This window comes from Eupeodes corollae, chromosome 1 (assembly GCF_945859685.1).
Source record: "Eupeodes corollae chromosome 1, idEupCoro1.1, whole genome shotgun sequence".
Classification (NCBI taxonomy): Eukaryota; Metazoa; Arthropoda; class Insecta; order Diptera; family Syrphidae; genus Eupeodes; species Eupeodes corollae.
In genome coordinates, this window is record NC_079147.1 from 46,752,753 (window position 1) to 46,774,066 (window position 21,314).

The 21,314-nt window shown below is 32.1% G+C and overlaps 1 protein-coding gene across 1 annotated transcript in view; it reads right to left on the reverse strand.

The window, feature by feature from the left end:
* Positions 1 to 424: 424 nt before the first annotated feature.
* Positions 425 to 21,314, reverse strand: part of LOC129938540 (proline-rich transmembrane protein 1-like) — a 25,621-nt gene continuing 4,731 nt past the window's right edge. The window contains exons 2-5 of the mRNA XM_056046169.1: positions 19,253 to 19,376; positions 18,034 to 18,356; positions 6,151 to 6,347; positions 425 to 1,385 (exon numbers count right to left, since the gene is read on the reverse strand). Of these exons, the coding sequence (XP_055902144.1) occupies positions 1,167 to 1,385; positions 6,151 to 6,347; positions 18,034 to 18,356; positions 19,253 to 19,376 (863 nt within the window). The 3' untranslated portion in view covers positions 425 to 1,166. The remainder of the gene's footprint in view (positions 1,386 to 6,150; positions 6,348 to 18,033; positions 18,357 to 19,252; positions 19,377 to 21,314) is intronic.

Consider the following 21,314-nt stretch of genomic DNA (forward strand, 5'->3'; position numbering starts at 1 on the left):
TTTAAATACAACTAAGGTCGTTCGCATTCTCAACAAATAATAATTAAAATTTATTTAAAAATTATAAATATTTCATGCATTCACCCATACACTCATAAGTCATACATCCTCGCGTTGATTCTTACATAAAATAAAATAAGATAAAATATTACGTTAGTTAAATTTTTTAAATTTTTTCTTTCTTTAAATTATAATATAAACGAAAAGACCAGATTCAGACCGTATAATATAATACTTTTATATTTTATTCCATAGAAATAAATTACACATTTTTCTTTAGCACTATTATTGTTTTTCAAGGATATTTCTACAAAAACTCTTTCGAGTTAATTTTCTTTTTTGCTTTTTTGTTAAAACAAAAATTAAAATATATATTTTTTAACTTAATTTTAACTATAGGTAATTATGTTCATTCACTAAACTAGCTTTGTTTTTTTTTTTATTATTATTTGTTTATTTTTACAAAAAGGAAGAATTTCACGTTTGCTATAAATATGTATTTCGATATGTACAGTTTTTGTTGTTGCTTTGTTTTTTTTTTTTTTTTAATATAAACGGATACATGTCCCGTGTTTTATTTTTTTATTTTTATTAACTAAGGAATTTTCTTTAGAAATGTATTTCGTTACATAAAAAATTTAAATAATAATATTTTTACCTATTTATAGAAAAATTTAGTATGCACACATAGATACAATTTACTAATTATTGGCTAGAAGTTTAAAAACAATATAGGTAGAAGCATTCAACGTTTATTTACAGAATTTTGTAATAATAAATCCATATTCGAAATTTTGTTTTGTTTGTTTGTTTTTTTTTTAATAATTAAATATGTCCACTTATAAATTTTGTTCTTTTTTGTTTGTATTTTAATTTTGTAGGAAAAAAGAAAAAAACAATATACATTTATAGTTTTGAAAATAAAAAATAAATAATTTATTATTCTAGAAAAAACAGTTTAAAATTTTTCTTTAAAGTCTTTGATACAAAATGGCTGTTCGGGCCATTTTTCTTCTTCATCGTTATCGTCAACGTCATAAGTACGTTTAGGTAGATATGTGCCTTAAGGATATGGCTAGCAGCTGACGATTAAACATTCACTGTTATGTGAAGAGTGGTGAATGTTTAACGGTTATTGTGTGTGCGTGTATATAGGTTGAGGGATTTTATATACAACTTTCCTGTATTCGGTTGGATGTTGTTACGACTTCCGGTCGAAACCGATATTCACTTAGTGACGACGTAACTGATTGATTATTCGGACTAAGTAGACTAACTTCCATAGGTTGAGGGGTGGGCTGTTGAGGGTGTAGTACCGCTGGTCCAACTAATGGTGGACTACACGTTATTATGCCTTTGTTATTTGTGGTTAACGTTGCATAACTCTAAAATGGTTAAAAGAAAACAAAAATTATTTATTCAAATACCTTAAAAGTAAAAAGCAATAATAAAAGTAAAAAGTTATAATAAGTAATGAGGAAAAACAAACAACAAAAAATATATTGTGAGTGTTGGTATTATAGAGGAATTGAATTCACGGCTGAATCGCATGAACTTGCTTTTGTATTTCAGGGCTATAAAGTCTAAGACTCAAGAACTACAAGTAAGGAAACTCAGATTGAACTATTTCATTTCAATTAAAAATTACCACTAGAAGAAGCTGTATGTAAAAATAAGATTGAATACTTAAAAGACGACTTTAAAACTGGGATTAATTCTTGTTGCTATATTTTAGAAAATTTAAACAAAAGAGTTTATCTTTATACTGAAGTAAATTGTTTTAAAAAGGTTTTTATGCATTGGAAGTTTTTTTTAAGTACTTTGGAATTTTTAAAAATTAACTTTTTATTAATACAATCTGGTAGAAAATTAATATAATCCCTTCAATGAGTCCAATTTGTCTTTGCTTTTATTTTGATTTTCTTGGCTAAACCTTACCCTACAAGAAGGATTACATTGTGTGCCATCTAGTGGGTTCATTTTAGTCTTTGTTTTTTGTTTATATTGCAACTATACCTCCCTCAATAAAATTCATTCTTTTTTTTAACTCAACATTTAGGCAATAATTTAAGAAATAAGCTCAAAGATTTTGGGGTATTTCGATTACAAGTTAGAATTGGATTAGTAATTGAAGACATATCGCTTCGTAGTTTGTACTTATGTGCAGATTGAACAATATTTATATACAAAGATTTTGAGGGTAAAGGTATCTTATCTCAAAATGGTATTGAATTCCTGAATATTGGAATGGCTGGAAAAGACAGAGTGCGATAAGGCATTTCACATTCGCGTAGTACGGCTAAAGAACGAATCTCTGTATAAGACAGTACGGCCGAAGTTTGACTCGAGGGTATACTGATGACAATGACATTCCTAGAAGTGCGAGTAATACGGTTGAACTGTTCAAGGGGAGGAATTCAGCTGTCTATTTCATTAGGTAGTCAAACTGACTTCCCTGTAAATGCAGGGATGCTATATGCTTGTCTGCAATCTGGAAGGAAGAAGTGTTTACTTGCACCTCCACGGGGGACTCTCAAAAAGCAAGTTAGAAAAATCAGTGCATCTTGATGATGGATGATACTGATCAATTCATAATTATTGAAGAAGCATAGCTTAGAACAGCACTGAGAAAATTCTCAACTTGTGAGCGAACGCGAGATTCTAGGGTTTACTTCCTTCCTAAAATTAAATTTTACGATGGATAGTCAACACAGGACTGTCGTCCTTCCCCTGGGGCCAGGGGTTACTAATAAAAATTATACAAACCCAATTAGTATACAAATCGAATGACTAAGTCTCATCGATATTTAATATAAGTTTAAAATTTCTGAAGTAGAATTAAAAATCATTTTTAGGAATGATGTACATTGTAGATGAAGCTCTGTAGATTGCATCGCACAAGATGTCGGGTGACCACTTCTAAGGTTATCTTTCCTAGATGTCACTATATCAACGACTAAATTATCATAACACTGATGATGTGGTACCACGGGATATGTTAAAGCCCCCTGGTTTATTTCAGGAACATATGTTGTTATGGCCTCCTTGTGAGAGTATCGTGGTGGCTGTGGTTTATCCTATATGCATTGTGTATTGATTCTATATTACTCAAAAAACCAATGTATAGACGGCCAAAGCCAATACCAAAGGTTTACAGAGAAGTGAAGTTGTTATGTCTTGGAAGCATAGAAAGATGAATTCACTCTAAGCATTTCGTCAAATAAGAGAGAGTAAATCTTTGCCTAAATCCTTTTGGTTATTTTCAAAAACTAAGCGAATATACAATGCAAGGGGCAGCAAGTGTAAGACCTTGATTACAAATTTTGGCTCATTGCTAGTTGTTGACGTCGTAAGGAATTATTTTCTGTTACATCAGTAAAAAGAGTCAGACAAGAAACCTTACGACGATGTTCAAGTGAAGTTAATGAACTTATGATGATATTATCACCTGTCAATTTAAATGTTCTACGTTCAATACTATTCAAGGTGCTTAAGTAAGTTGCAGGAGCACCAGCCCAGAGATGAGAGTTATACTCAAGCTTTAGACGTATATAAGTCTAGTAGCTAAGAGTACTATCGTCAGCGTAACAATCAGAATCTATCAAATGCTTTTAAAATACCAAGTAGAATAATCTTACTTTCTCCAAAATGATGTAAGGATTTGTTTCACTGTTTAGTGAGATAAACCATTAGATCACTAGTGGACCTATTGTTGTGAAAGCCGTACTTTCGGTCATTAAAAAGCTTTCGATCTTCGAGATATTTGTTCAGCTGATAATTAATCAGCGTTTTTATGATCTTGGAAAGAAGGATTGCAAGTCCAAGCGGTGCGTAATTAAAAAGTAAGAAAGATTCTCAATTTTTTGGTGATGGGCTGGATATTTTTTTTTCCATCCACTGTTAACGAGTCCTGAGGAGTAGGATAGATGAGAAAGCTTAAGCAGTTTTTTTGAAGAGCAACTTTTCAGAACAAAAACGGGGATTCCATCCGAACCAGCAGCTTTATGTATATGTGTGTTAAGATCTCTTAGGACTCCTGACACAGAACGAGTGCGAAAAAAGATTATTCCCATTGAACCACTATTTCGCTCAAGAACAGTCGGAGTCACACCACGCAATGGAAACGTTGAATTCGAGGCGAAGCTAATAAATGGAATGTCATTCACAACGACCGTAGAACCCGAGGAGGAATTCCTCATATTTTTTTTCCAATTAACTGCTTCGCGGTTGTGATTTGACTACTGTATACACTTTTTGAATTGAATCGCAAACGACGAATGTTGTACTTAAAACAAATTATCCACTAAATCCATGAGTTAGAGCCCAAAATCGTTAAGAAGGTCTTGAAAAATTAAAGATCCACAGTGCGCTATTGCAAAGCCAGCACAGACAGCTTCTCAATGGACCTTTTTTAAAAAATTAATGAGATAGCATACTCTTATTATATTGCCATTAAAAATAGGCATGTATACTTCACACCCTGTTTATTGTCTCTCAAACTGTCAAATACTATGTTTTGTGTTGCAAACACGCATCTTTCTTAATTTAGTATCTTCTTCTAACCTCCATCTTTAACATTGTCTTTCTTATATAAAAATAATTAGGTCATGCTGCCAAAAATAACACAACCTAAAAAACATTATTTTTTCAATCAATATTCCCAAGGACAACATTCAAGAAAAAAATTAACTTCAATCTCATTTCGGTTTTTAATCAATTTTGCTTCTCCTTAAATATGTATATGTATGTATGAACCTAGATATATCTAACATTTAAAGCAGAACACCTACGACTTTCATATACATCCGCCTTAAGTAAGAAAAAAATAAACATATAATAGAAAAAAAAAACAACTTTCCTTAACACGTGACATTTGTTTTCATTATTTTACCTCCGTTCATCTCTCCGAATGGCGCCCGGCGTAGGAGCGCCTCCGCGTGGCGGTGAACACGAAGCCAAAACTTATAACAAAAAATAAACCCAAGTTCAACTATTCATTAGTCTTTCATCCATTTATTTCACTTAGAACCGCTTCCAGGTATTAACCGACCGCACAGAAGGGACAAAAAGTTACCCTAACTAACATCACTGTTACTGAATGAGACAAGAGTTTAGTATTACCTTCCAGAGACTAAACCTACCCTACCGACCATGACCCACCCGTAGGCATATTAAAAATTCAATGAAAAAAGAAAACCAAAAGAAAACTCTTATAGAAAATAAGAGGTTTCCCTAACATCTTTCACCACCATAACAACAACAATACATAAATAAATTGAAAGAACCAAAAGGCTAGAGCGAAGTAACAGCAGGACAACAATAACAACAACAACAACAAAAACACTACAACTATGACTGTACACAAAAAAGGAAGACAAATAGTATTCTTCATTTTTAATGTAACAATAGAAAAATGAGAAGGAGTGTACAACGACGGGCGTTCGTAGTTGTTCAAATGTGAAGAGGAGAATAAGAAAAACATATCCTTATACTCGTATGTATGTTGCCAAGGACTTTTCTTTTACTTCTTCATACTCATCCTCGCCACTATACCATCGAAATTTATATCGCTCCCACACCAAAGGACTCAAGTAAGTCGAGCCCATCGTTCTTGGTTGGTTAACTAAAAAAAAAACTTCTATACCCTCAGTGTCTAGCTGAACTTTTCAAAACGTGATTCTTTTGTTATTTCGCCGTTCTTCATTAATATAGAAAAGAAAGGCTATGTCTAGTCCAGTTTCAATCTTTAAGGACGAAATGAAAGAAATTAGTTTTCTTCCATCAACGAGATCCTTAAAGAAATCAAAAAACGAAGAAGAAACGAAGTTGTGTGACTGTGGGTCTTCGCATTTTCATTCAAAATGATGAAGACAAGTTGGAAATATAAAGGAATCTTTGATAAACTAATTTCATCAAAAATATTTGTTTTTGCCTTATTTTGCCTTTTTTCCTCACAAACTTATTAAGACAATTCTTGAGGGTTGGTATTTCAGTGGAAGATTTACAACAGCATTAATTAGAAAGTAAAATGGCACGTGTCTTTGTGAAACTCAAAACAATATAAAATAAAACAAAAAATATGCATCTAAATTTTATGATAATTAAAATAAAATAGAAAAATAAAAATATGTATATTTTTTATATACTTACAATTTGTTTACTAGGTCTGAATGTATAATGAAGCACTTCATTACCAGTGCTAACTAATGAACCTAAACTAGATACTACTCCATCACCACTTCCAGTGCCCCCTCGGTCTGTGTCATTGCAGTAATCCCTTTGTATCAGTCTAACCGAGGGACTTCGGAACAATGGTGTGGTGGCCATTGATTTTATTGGACGTTTTTCTGTAATGATAATAAAAAAATATAAAAATTAAAAAAGTCATAAAAATATTACTTTAAAATATTGGATCTTTATTTCAAATACATTATTCTTATTATTTTTCAATCGATTTCCTTAAACTAGGATAATTATTATAGGATGAAACCCAACTTTTGTCTGAATTTTTGATACCAATGTTAGGTTTTAAGAGTATCTATCTCAAATCTTTTTTCTTTTCTGTTTTTAATTTGAATATCGACTTTTGTTTTTTTTTTTCACAGAGGTCACTAACTTTTTTTTGTGGGTTAGACCTTACAGCTTTTTTTAAATTCAGTTTTCCAATAGGAGGTTTCATTTTTATATTAAATAAAAAAACTAAAAGAAAAAATTACGAAATGTTTAAGAAATGAACATAATAAAGTTGTTGCAGAGTTTAAAAATAAATGGAAAATGACTTCAGCTGAAAAACATATTCTTTTCATGAAATTTTCGAGGCCAATATTTTAAATTTGTTTATGGCAACTTCGCTAATTCTCTATTTAAGGTCTGTAATTGATTGTAGACACTTTTCTATGGACTTTATCTTTCACGATGTCCCAAAAAACGAATTCTGAATGTTTTAAATCACAAGATCTCTGTAGCCAATTGGAATCATCCGATAAAACTTTTTACAGGGAATGTCATTACACATTTTTTTTTTTAATGGCGATTGTTTCATTGCTGTCAAAAGTTCATTTTCTCATTTCTGCCAAAGAAAATTATAAATCATATTTCTATAGAACAAACCATTTAGCAATAGTTGCATCGGCTTAATTTTCGGCTAAAAACAACAACAAACCACTCTAAATAGTGACACGTTGAAGATGAATAGGATGAATAGGATTTTGAACAAACGTTCATTCATTTCTCGAACCCCAAATGCGACCTATCTACTTTCTAACCTTAATAATGAGTCTCATCATTGATGATACAAATAAATAAATTGGGTGGTGCAACAGTCCGTCGAGAACTAGGGTCTAGTGACTTACAACTCTCAACCATTCCTGTGTGCAAGTAATGTTGTCAGTAATGGAGAGGACCTAAAGTTTATATGCCGAATCCGAACGGAAAATTTGAGAAAGCACTTTTCATGACAAGAATTACTCTTGGAGAATTTGACAATTCCTCGCAAGGGGCAGTACCCGTGAAAAGACTTTAGATGGCATAGGCAGGGATCGAACCCAAGACCTCTATCATGACAGTCTAACGCACTAACCATCATGCCAGGGGTACCACCATCATTCAATTTATATTGATGAACTTCAATGACTAATCAAATAAGACAAAACGTTGATGTTGATGGGCCTGTCCGAGCTCTTGAGTCAAATAATAACTTTAAATGATTTAACCTCGGCCCTATTTCATAAAAATTGAAAGTTGATAATTTTACAAATTTGTCTACATTGTCTAACAAATGTGTATTTTATGATATATTGACAGGTGTCAAATTTGTCAGAAAACTATAATGACAGATTTGTGATGACAACCTTGTCATTGTCATATTACACTGACACATTGTCGAAACAGTTTTATTGCATAATCTTGAAATGTGATTTTTTCAAAAAAACCATGACATATGGAACTAAATATGTTGTGTCTCGACCGATTTGTTGGATGTTAGAAGTGACAAAATGCCATCACCTTTTCATTTTAAAATGTCACACTTTGCAAAGTAATGTTTTATTATGAATACATAGGAAGTTATTGTAATGGGTCTGATCAGTCGAATTGAAAATTTCGACTTTTCTCGACGTTTCAAGGTCCTAAGAGTCGATTTTTAGATTTTTGTACATCCGTACTTCTGTATGTCTGCACGGTCGTACAGCCGTACGTTCGCCACGTTTTTTTCGTCGTCTATACCTCAAGAACCAGTACAGTTATATAGGTAATAACGCAGAAAGATGGACAAACGACTCTCAAGAAAATTGCGTGGGTGCTTTTTTACTATAGCGGTTTAAAAAAAGGTGAACATTTTGGCTAACAATAAATAACTCACGAATCAATAATCCTAAAGACTTGAATTAAATTCCATATTATAAATTGTATTGCGATACCAAACCTATTTATTTTTGGAACATATCCAATTAACAGTTTTTTTTAATAAATCAAAAAAACTCAAAAAAAAAAAAATTGTCAACTCGAAAATCTTACTAATAAAAAAGTATGTCATGTCAAAAACAATTTTTTGCAACGAAAAATAACGTTTTTAACATGTGGTAAATTTTTGAGAAAAATTAAATTGACAGTTTTTTTTATAAAAAATTAATACCTGAAAACAAACATTACTCAAAGTTGGTAAAAATTGAATATCGGCTTAAATATCTTCTCAAAAACTTGAAATTATGGCTTCCAACTCTTTTATCTTATAACAAATATTGTTTTTAACATTCGGTAATATTTTGAGAAAAATCGAATTGACAGTTTTTTTTACAAAAAATAAAAACTTAAAAGACAATTTAAAAAAGTTGGTACAAATTTATTTTTGACACAAATATCTTTTCAAAACTTTGAGATACTGGCCCTACACTACTTTCATCTTTTTAAAAAAAATGGACAAATCTAATTGACAGTTTCTTACAAAAATTAAAAACCTAACAAAAAAACAATACTAAAACTTTGTAAAAATTTACTTTCGATTCAAATAACTTTTCAAAAATTAAAAATATTGTCGTCAAATTTTTTCTTTCACAGAAAATATTGTTTTTGATTATCAGTAGTTTTTTATAATCTCTCAAATTAATTTTATTCATAAGATATCAATTTATAAAAATTTAAGAAATGCTTCTAAAATTGGTAGAAATTTGTTTTTGACTAAAAATCAATTCAACAAAACTATATTTTCAAACTAAAGTATTTCTCTATATGAAAAATATTGTTGGTAATTTAAAAATTTAGCAAACAACTTTATTAACCCAAAACGAAAACCTACAAACTTTTAAGCATGACAAATTGAAGGATGGGATGGGAAGTTAGTAGTGTGGTTCGCATCAGAGCCTCTTTTTAAAAATAGAAATGCATTAAACAAAATATAAATCGAGAACTTTAAAATACATATTTTTTTTTTAAATAAGTTGTTTGTTGAAAACGAAAAGACATTATATAAGAAAAATTTAGTGGAACTTTAAGCTAGAATACACCATGTCACAAAAGTCTACATACGATGCGAAATTTCTTAATCATTTTGTTGAAATAAGAGAAAGCTTTCTTTTTGTATGCACTTTATGCATTATAAAGTATTCTAATATTTGTAAACAACATAAAATAGTAACATTTTCTTACACACCGCAATAAAATCTAAAATAACTGAAAAGAGACGAAAAAGAAATGTCACAAAAGTCTACATACGATCATGAAATTGGCCGAAAATACCGTTACCGCGAATGAAGGTAAATATTTGCATGATTACTCGTGTTGTCGTGTTTGAGTAACGTATCGTGCATTTAGTTTATTTTTATTTTGGAAGTATTATAAAAACATAAAATGTCTGGCAGAAAAGAAATCTCATCCGAAGTGCGAAAAATCGTTATAAAACTTAAAAATGAAGGAATGTCAATGTCGAAAATTGGGAAAAGCTTGGATTTATCTAAGGCCTCAGTTCAAACCATCATAAAAAACTATAACGAAACGGGTAACTACGATAGTAGGCCAAGAAGTGGACGGCCGAGGAAGTTGGATGATCGGACGATGAGGAAAGTTGTGCGAAAAGTTGTGGAGAATCCAAAACAGAGTGCCAAAAAACTTGCGGCTGAACTGCAATCACTTGAAAGTATAACAGTTCATCCCGAAACTGTTCGTCGTGTACTAAAAAGGTCTGGTTTGAGCTCACGAGTAGCAAGAAAAAAGCCATTGATAAGTTCCAAAAACAGAATTAAACGATTGGAGTACGCCAAGAAGTATGAAAAAAACACGTTACTGATCCAACATTCTGGGAATGAGTGATATTCACTGACGAATGTAAATTTAATGTTTTTGGACGAGATGGAAGGTCCAAAGTATGGCGAAAGCCAAATACAGCGCTCTCCTTGAAAAACATTTCTCCAACTGTTAAACATGGAGGGGGATCTGTTATGGTATGGGGATGCATGGCGGCGAAAGGAGTTGGGGAGTTGCACTTCATAGACGGGATAATGGATCGGCATAAATATCTTAACATTTTAAAGACAAATTTAGTCAGGAGCACACAGAAATTGGACCTTGAGTCCAATTATATATTTATGCAAGACAAAGACCCCAAGCATAACTCGTTTCTCGTCAAAGAGTGGCTGCTTTACAACGTTCGATCAAAACTTGAACATCCCCCACAATCGCCTGACCTTAATGCTATTGAGCATCGATGGGCCCACTTCAAGCAGAAGCTTAGCGAAAGGACCGTAACATCGATTCCAATGCTCAAAAGTGTTTTAGCTGAAGAATGGGCCAACATTTCACCCGAACTTACCCAAAAACTAGTTCTTTCTATGCCATCACGATTAGGAGAGGTGATAAAAGCAAATGGTGGCCCAACACGTTACTGATAGCTACAAATTCATTACCAAGTAACACCGTATGTAGACTTTTGTGAATACCAAAAACAGACTCGTATAACCTTTTTCTATTTCAGACTTCCAGTTTTGAAGAACTTTTTGTTATTTTTTATTTATTTTGTTATTTAAAAGAAATGTGAAATATTTTAATGAAAAAATCTTATGTTGACTACTTTTTTAATAAAAAACAATACAATTTGAAATCGTATGTAGACTTTTGTGACATGGTGTATAAAGGTTATTAAAAAGGTCTCAAAGAGATGCCATTAATTGATACGAAATCATTATTTTTAATTCTTTGTTTAAAATTACAAAGGTGGCGGCGACATATTACAAGGATATCCAACTAAAAAACCTCAACGCTTTCACTTGAAATAATATCGTTTATTATTTAAGGTCTTACTCTTGACCGTAACTGAGTTTTCTGTCGCAATTTTCAATTCAATTAAATGCTGACAAACATGTAAGTAATAATTTGTTTATGCATTTCATAAAAGAATGGTCAAAATTTGTCGGAAAATTCCGAACAATTGTTGAAATACCAATTTTTTTTTTTGAAAAAAAAAAAGATGAAAATTGTCGAGTATTTTCATAAAATTCTACAAAATGAACAAATTATAAATGGAACAGATTTTGACAATTTTCAAGTTGTAAATTAACAAAATGGCCCCAATCACCTGTCGCAATTGTCATTGTTTATTAAATGGGCTATTGTTTAATGAAAAACCGTGAAATGTCATTTGATGGAAAGCTTAATTCCAATGATTTATGATTGATCCAGAAACCTATGTTTTCGTTAACACTACAGGCTACATTAATATTATCAGTTGCACTTTAGCGACAGACAAGGTTATGAATCTAACTCACTTTAAACATTAACTCAAATTTACCCATAAGTTTCTATACTAAAAAATGTTTGCCACTATGTTTAAGCATTTATAGTAAATTTTTTTAATGACAGCTTTTAAAGTTATAACTGCCCAAATATCGAGCTATTTAAAATGAAACATAACATTATATATTTTCTTATTTAATTTATAAACTTATTTCTTTTTTTAAATAATCAATTTTTGAAACCGAAATCTTTTTTCTTCAATTAAGGACTATGTTTCACTCAAATAGCAAACATAAACATAGTATTCAATCCCTTACTTTTGTATCTCTTTATCTTTAGGTAAAACAAAATATTGAGAACAAAACCCATTTTAGTTGGGTGTAATTTTGCATTTAAAAAGTTACGAAACACGTGGCAGTACCTACCTGTATAATGTAGGTAAGTGGTTTAAATGTAAGATCTACTTTATCCACATTTTTTCGTAGAAAAAGCTTTGAAAATCTAACCTAGAGCGTTTAAGCAGTTCCGAGAAGTAAAATAGTACGAAATTTAATTTGGATTTTACATGAATTAATACGTTTTCGTCCTACTCTTAAAAACTATGGATATCAGAAAATTTCATTGAAATGAAGTTGCTTCCGCGAAATGGAAACAGAGACATTGCAAATAGACATTGCATGTCTATGTAATTTAGAGAACGCGTTTTTACTTAAAGGTGACATTCAATAGAGTTTTGAAGAATATATTAGCAAAAGTATGGACTCGGTGGAATTATTGCGATTCTGCGTTGGTTTGATTTTTTTCACATTGGTATACAAACTTTGATAAATTATTTCAAATTTGTTTGTTGAAGCTCTTAAAAGATATTATTCTCGTAACGGTTTTATAAAATGCACTTTATTAGGACATTTATGATTCCGGCATAGGGAACGATATATTCATTTACATGTAGTTCCTGACAATTTCGTCAAAATTTTAATTGGTTTTCTAGGAAATCAGAATAAATGAAATGTTAGGTCTGATTTTGGAAATTGCTGCAGTTTTAAGAACTATTTTCTTTGTTTTTCATTTTTTAAACAACTCTGTTAAGCTTTTACTTCAACCAAATTCCAAAATTCTAGTTTTCTTTAAATTTGTTATGATAAGCGCCAAATAATTAAAACGCACAAAAAATGTTATTCAATACGGAAATTATGCAAGAATATTTTTGAAAAAACTTCAGAAAATTGTCTCTTCTTTCAAATAAGCCAGATATGTGGGAAATTATGTCACACAATGAAAAAAAGCAATCGATTCGATGATAAAATTTGTTTGGGTTCAATTCCGTTAAATATTTCAAATCATGAACATAACAGCAGAAAAAGTGCGAAAGATTTGCAAAAATGTTTTGTTTGAGTATTTTTTTTAAAGAAAATAAGGAAAACATTTATAATAACAACTTTCTAATGTTTTTTACAAAAACAAATTGTCTAAGCCTCTCCAGGCGAAACTTCCTGAATTTTGAAAGTTGATAATGTTTTTTTGTGTAACTCTTTTTCTAAATTAAAAAATCCGTGAAAAACTAGAAACAATTGTTTATCTTCAAAAATGTATTAATTCATTCTAAAACCGTGTGCTAGTTACAATTAAAATTTGTGTATGCGATGTTTACCGAGGTTAGTTTGTCCTTCTTTGTGAACTGTTTCAGGTAAGAACTTATTTATTGAACATTAATTGGTTGAAAACGTACCTTTAGTTAGTTCAGTCATATTAAAATTTATCGTATTATGTTTTCTATATTTTTTGAATTTTTTTTTTGCAACTTATCAAATCATCTCAGTAGAAAATTTAAAAAATATTCTCATACTAAATATTTACAATAGTCTATGGTCGTCGATAAGACTTTAATTTTAGGTATCAAATTAATTTTTCAACACATATTAAATAATTACATATAGATACCAAAGCATCTCCTAAAATTCAAATTAAAATAATGTTCCTTAGTGCATTTTCTTGTTTTAGAAATATGATGCTCGAAAGACGTTTTGAATCTGGTGCTTAAAATACAAATGTTTAAAGAAACTTTTCGGAACAGAAAGAAGTCATAAAAAGGATTGAACGTTGAAACAAATAATATTTTACAACTTATTTTTTATATTAGGGTAAATTACTTTCATATGCATTCTAGTGGCTCTCTAGTTGTCTTTTTAACTTTGTATCTGATTTAAACGTACCACTTCTTCAGAATGAATTGAGGTCAATTTCCAATTGCGTTATTTATGAGGTTTGCCCAGGTAAGGTTTCTGTTAAATGCTACTCCTAGGTTTTTCGCAGATTCAACAAACTGAACTGGAATATTGTTCAGCAGTATTGGAGGAAAATATGTCGTTTCTAATGGGTTTCTGGAAATAATAAGACATTTTGATTTGGTTGGGTTTAAACAGAGCCCATTAGATTGAGACCAGTGTAGGACCTTATTTAGGTTTTCAATTATCTCATAACCTCCATTTTCAAATAAACCTAGAGAACAGCTATATCGAAGTTGAACGTCGTCGTCAGCATACATATGAAACGATGAGTTGAATCCTAGAGACGGCAGTTCATTTATATACAAGGTAAATAGAAGAGGTCCCAAAATTGATCCTTGGGGGACACATCCACTATGCGGAAGGAAGGAAGACGTTTGATTATTAGCAACGACTGCTTGATAGCTTGAAGATGAATATGAAAAAACTAGTTTCACTGATGATGTAACGAACTGAAATTTATCTCGTAGTTTGGGGCATAAAATAGGGTGGCCAACGGTGTCAAATGCTTTTGAGAAATGTAAAAGAATGAGGAAAGTCACATGGTTCTTATCAAGACTCTCTCTAATTTCTTCAACTACATTTATGAGAGCTGTTGTGCAGCTATGACCTGGGCAAAACCCGGATTGATTTGGGCATAACATTTCATTTTCATCCAAGTATTGTCTTATCTGCGTGTTTAAAATTTTCTCACGAACTTTCGATAAAAAATATGGGAACGATTTTTGCTTTTTTCCAAATTGCGGGAAAAACTCCAGTCAGTAAAATATCATTGAAAAGATAAGTAAGAGGTTTTAAGGTATATCGAAGCGTCGCTTTTAGAAACACTGGATGAATTTCATCAAAACCCACTAAATTATATTTTATAGATAAGCAAAATTTAAGATCATCTTCTTCATTCACATTGGAAAAGCTAAGGCCTAAACAGGATAGGTTGTCAGTTTCTAAATCTTAAGTGATGGAGTTATCATGATGTTGAAAAGATGAGATAGATGTAAATTTTGCATTCAATTCATCACAGTTAATAGTATTATTTGAATTATTTTTATGTTTACCAACACCTAAATCCCTAAGATTTTTCCAAAGCCAGTGAAGGATTTAGTCGAGAAGAATAATAACATTTTGTTGATTCCCTGAATTTAAGCACAACTTTGTTTCACAAGTCGCTATAAGCTCTCCGAAACACTTCAAGTCTACAACGTTCCATTGTTATATAAAGCGTTTGGCGTTGATTGATTAGTATTTTTATATTATTGGTAAACCAAGGAGAGTCCTTGCACCTCAAGATTTTTGTTTTAATTGTGACGTGAACATTAAAAAGGAAATTTAAATTTTCCTGAATAAATGCAAGTTGGTCATCAACAGATAACATTCGAGAAATTAGAGACCAATCAATTGACATTAAGTCGTGTAATTTTTATTGTTGAAGCCCCTAAATCTATAACTATTACAAGAAACTAAAGGTTCACACTCAAAAGCGGATCATGATGTGAGAAACAAGACGCAGATAGTTAGTCAAAGTGAGAAACTTTATTGAAGTGGCTTACGAAAAATACATCAAGCAGGGTACTTGATTTTCTTGTAAAGTGTGTGAGAGTAGATGTATTCACTGGGTAAAAATTTAGAGCCTTCAAATCATCAGTGAGTGAGGTCTCTAAGATCAGATTACTATTAAAATATCCTCCTAATACAATCACTTTTCACTTGTGTCACTTTTGACTTGTATCACTTTTGACATCTGTCACTCTTGGAACTTACCACTTTAATATATAAATACAAAAACTAAAATTAAAGAAGTCTACTTTTTGAAGAGAATTTGCTTTAGATGTTCTAAAACTGAGATTTAAAAACGAATTTCAAGAGTATAAATATCCCAAAAACAGCATAATTGACATTTCCGTTAAAATAATGGCTAGTTCAAAACACAATGAACGTTTCATATCTGTTAGTATAAAAGCTATTAATATCTTGAGAACTGAAGAAAAAAGAGATTTTGAAACTTGTAACTTTTGTGAAACACACACAAAAGTTTCTTCTCAATTTATATGTTTACCTTAATTTTTAGACAACTTTTGTACTTAAATGCACCTATTTTCTTAAACTCAAGAACCAAACATTTTTCTCTCTACAATTTTTAAGTTTTGTTGACTCCTTTTTAGAACAAAATATTTTCTACTATCAGTTCCAATCTACGAGTAAGCATACTGAAAATGATAGCAATAATAGACTATCGAAAATTTAATTCGAAAAAAACACGTAAACAAGTCATTTTCTAGGTTTTTGAATTTTCGTTGCGTTTTTTCTAATGTCAATAAAATAAGAATATAACAACAAAAAGGCCATAGTGTTTTGCTCTTAAATATGGCACGTTTAGAAAACGGTTGGAATGCTATCGTAGGGAATCGTCCAAAATAAATAGTTAGACTAAACCTTGATGGACAACAGTGTTCCAAAACAATTTAATAACTATAGTTGTCACTTTATCTCTTGAAATGTGTAAATTTAAGGTTAATATACCCATTATGTTATTTAAATTTGGTAAGCCTCCTTTACAAAACCTTAAAGAACATTTTTAAGCGGTGAGTAAAAACTAGTCTAAAAAGTCTGGATACGCCCTTGCTACAAAAAGTCATTGTTTGGAGCGCTCTTTGGTCCGGAGGTGTGATTATACCTTACTTCTTCGAAAACGACGATGGAACGACTGTCCCCTCAAGTTTGGAGTGTTATGGTCATATGATAACGACGTTTGAAGAATACAGTTTTGGAGAATATGTGGTTTCAGCAAGACGATGCCACACAGCTCGAGGGGATAGTGCATTATTGTAAGAGACATTTCCTTGCCGCGTAATTTCTCGTTGTGGTGATATCAACTTGCCACCTCGATTTGACATCGCTGGATTTTTTTTTGTCTGGCTGAGCGCAAGGCCGTATTTATGCTGATAAACCTCTAACTCTTAAGCACTTAAAACCAACATTAGTCAAGTTATGGCTGAGATACCGCCCAAAATGTGTCAAAAAGTGAACGAAAAATGACATCAAAATCATCGATGCTTGCGACAACTTGAGAAGGGTTTGAAATGACGTGTCGTTGTAAATTACATTGATTTTAAAATCGTAACATTCCTCATTCTTATAGTATGGCTTAAATACGAATCTCTATACCAAGCTGGGCTCGAGACAATATTGACTGGTTGGGAATTCTTAAATTCCCGGATACATCGGTTAAACTTACTTACGTATCCACCTAAACCATCATTTAAAAAGCTTTTTTTTCTATTCCGACGTTTCAACAATTTTTGACACTTCATTTTTAGACTGTTGTTAGAATTTTAACATTTTTGAAAGATGAATGTGAAAAACATTTTGAAATAAACCTAAGAATTTTGTATTCTACGAAAAATCGAAGTACTTAAGTAATGTGTAAATTATTGTAATGTGTAAATTATTGTCCATACATGCGGAAATCAAACAAGAATCAATCGAAATATTTACTTAAGCCTAAGTGCCATCAATCATTTTGACATTTGACAGGGTAACAACATATACCTATGTTGAATATGATGTTCATTTTACGTGACTTCATAAAAAATGACTCCACTCTAATTCACTATAAGTCCAAACAAATCATTAAGTACCTTCCACATTTATATTCCCCTAGCGTCAATCCTTTTAGCATTTTTTCGTTTCTCTACAATCCCTATAGCTCATTATATGTGTCAAACTTATGACACAAAATTATAATATGACACTCTAAGCTCATTGTGGGGGACATTCAAAGCAGACGCATGTGTTTATTATGTTGGGAGCTCGTTTATGTTGGTTCGGTCACTGGGTTAGTTTCGGAATATCGAAGTCAACTGCGGTAATTCTATACGCTTTCCCACACCCAACTACCTAAACGTACCCACTCTACTCGTGGTCTAAGTGCCCCAGCAACAGCACCCCATTTTACGAGGGGGGTTGATGGTAATGGCGAATATGAATAAAAATATGTTTGCTATTTTTTATTATTTTTTTGCAAACTCACCATATTGATTTGGAATAACATCTGGATCTGTGTCATCACCTTCGGGTGGGTCACCCATCATTTGTGGACTCTGTTGATGATGGCCATCATGCGGATTCGTTGTGGTACTACCTAATGGCATATTGGCCATTGTTGTTGTTGTTGTAAGGCTGCCAGCACCGCTCAAATGATGCTGATGATTGTGCTGCTGCTGCTGCTGCTGTTGATGTTGATTATGATGATGATGATGGTGATGGTTCGCTTGAAGTGGATCTAGCTGACAATCAGATGGCATTATCGACAGCTGGGTATGTTTGGCAGATTTCAAATTGGCTTCACTGTTTCTATTATTGAAAAAGCAAACGACAAGCATTATATAACCTTCTATGCATATAGATATAGTAAGAAGGGAATGATGCTGAAATTTATACTAAATATCAGAAGCTATTTGTATAAGCTCGTAACTGTGTTGGGGGAATGGGAGGAGGTTTTACTATATATATATGGGGCTATAGATGGGAGCATGTAATTTAGGAGGGCTTCAAAAACTAGACCCATAAATTGGGAACAGTGTTTTACAGCCTTGGTTTTGGACTTGGGAACGACATTGCCATAGCCATTTGCTCGTTGAATCCAAACATTTTGCACTCCGCTCCAATGTCATTTAATTAAATCTCTCGTAACCATCAGTGTTTGTTTGTATACAGAGTATAGGAGCTCCTATAGACAACGGACAATATTCAGGATTCAGGGCGAGGAACGATCGAGAGAGGGTCAACAAGGAGCAAATTGATGGGCTATTCAGATGAAATTGATACCTGATCGGGTGAATGGTTTTGTCGATTCTTCCCACCATTTTTGTTTTTATTTTAATTTTTTTTCTTTATATTGTGTTTTGTTATTTTTGTTACTATTTGCAATTTTGGTCGTCATTGGTTGGTTGGATGCTTTTGGATGAAACAGTGTCCTTGGATATGAAGTGCTGCTTACCAACCTACATATATAATTGGGACAACGACAACGCCAACGACGACGACGACGGCCAACGTTAAGGATGGGGAAATTTATTTACGCAATAAAAGCTATTACCACAATAAAGTGGATTTGTGGCTGTAGTATATATATTTTTTATTTTTGTTATAGGACTATTATGTACATATATATATGGACCTATAGGATATAGGGGTGAGTTTCTATGGGGGTAAATGTATATATGTATTTATTTAGTATATTGACTTACTTGTTTGAGTATCTCCGATAGAGAGCTGCTAGGATTATGCATGCGATGGCAAATAGAAGAGCTGCAAATAATGTTAGGCCGGCGAGAAATGGCGAAAGGGGCACTGTGAGGCCATTTGATGGACCTGCAATTAGAAATTTATACGTACATATTTAAGGGTGATTTTGATGGTGAGCTATATGTATTTTGTTAGATTTTATTATATTCTCAGAGTTATATTGTTGATATTTTCTATGATTGTTAGGAATAGTGTATGGTGAGTATTGATTGTGTTAATAATTGACACAGTTAAAGGACGAAATTTTATGATATTGACAAATGGGGGCTCGATATTGTTCGGAGATGGTAGTTAAGAGAATGATGGTTCATTTAAATTGTTCATTTAGAAACTTTGATGTAATTTTAAGGATTCTGTATTTTATAGTTTAAAGTTCCTTACTTAAGGGATTGCCTTTGAATTTAACGAACATTACAAATATTTGAAAAAAAGAAATGGTGCAACTCTGTTCTACGACATTGAACATAAGGTTGATTAGTAAATTCATACATACACAAACATACTAGTTAGGTCTTTAGTTGTTTTTGACAAATACTTTTTTCTACATTCACGACGAATTTGTTTTTTTGCAATAAAAATATCCAAAGTTTTTAACAATTAATTTAATTGGAATACCATTCAAAGTTAAGTTTATATTTTTAATATTGAGTACAAAAATTGCATTTAATTCTTAATTTAAAGCGCGTTTCGAGGAATGTTTTAAATTTTTTGAATTTCAATGTTTTTTTTTTTTGTTGGTCAACTGATTTCTGAAAACTGGAGAAAAAAACATTTTTGTTTTGAATTTTCTTTGGAGTTGATTTTGGTTATATGCTCTCAAAAGTTTTTTTACACCTTGTACACACCAGATGCTAAATACATAAATAAGATAGCGCAACAGCCTAGTGACTTATAACTCTCCACCATTGCGAGTCATTCCAAGCTCTTTTCATGGCAACAATTAAAGTTGGAGGATTTGTTAATTCTTCGCAAGTGGCATAAAATTGAACAAAATTTATATGTCACAGGAAGGAATCTAATCCAAGTCTGGTATGAAAGTCCAACGCACTAACCATCATGTCACGGGTACATCAGAGACTATAAGCAAAGATGGGAGTTAGAAAGATATGTGTTTGAGTTCTGGAACAATGAACATCGCAATGACGTTGAGAGACAGAGCATGGTTAGCCAACATTCACGTAGTACGGCTGAACAGGTAATATCAGTACTTCACCGTACGGTCAATGATGGGCTCATGGTGACGAGCGTTCCAAGAAGATCGAATATACGGTTGAACTGTTATATAGGAGGTACTTTAAACCTCACAAGAACATCTGTACAGTAAGAATTCGTAGCTGCCTGCATTAATAGACCCCTGTTGCTGTGGAAATTAAGTGAACAATTAAAATAAATACAAAATGGTATTGTTTTTAATTTATGATGCAATTTAATTTACTTGACATTTTTTAATGACTATTTGGGTACTTCCATTTTGAATTTCAAATGTTAATGTAGACAAAATCCGGACGGATGGATTATTCTAAAATCTTTCTTTGATTTTATTTAGAGAAGGCATCACATTCTCATTGCCCGTAAAATTCATATGTAAAGGGTGATTTTTTTGAGGTTAGGATTTTCATGCATTAGTATTTGACAGATCACGCGGGATTTCAGACATGGTGTCAAAGAGAAAGATGCTCAGTATGCTTTGACATTTCATCATGAATAGACTAACGAGCAACGCTTGCAAATCATTGAATTTTATTACCAAAATCAGTGTTCGGTTCGAAATGTGTTTCGCGCTTTACGTCCGATTTATGGTCTACATAATCGACCAAGTGAGCAAACAATTAATGCGATTGTGACCAAGTTTCGCACGCAGTTTACTTTATTGGACATTAAACCAACCACACGAATGCGTACAGTGCGTACAGAAGAGAATATTGCGTCTGTTTCTGAGAGTGTTGCTGAAGACCGTGAAATGTCGATTCGTCGCCGTTCGCAGCAATTGGGTTTGTGTTATTC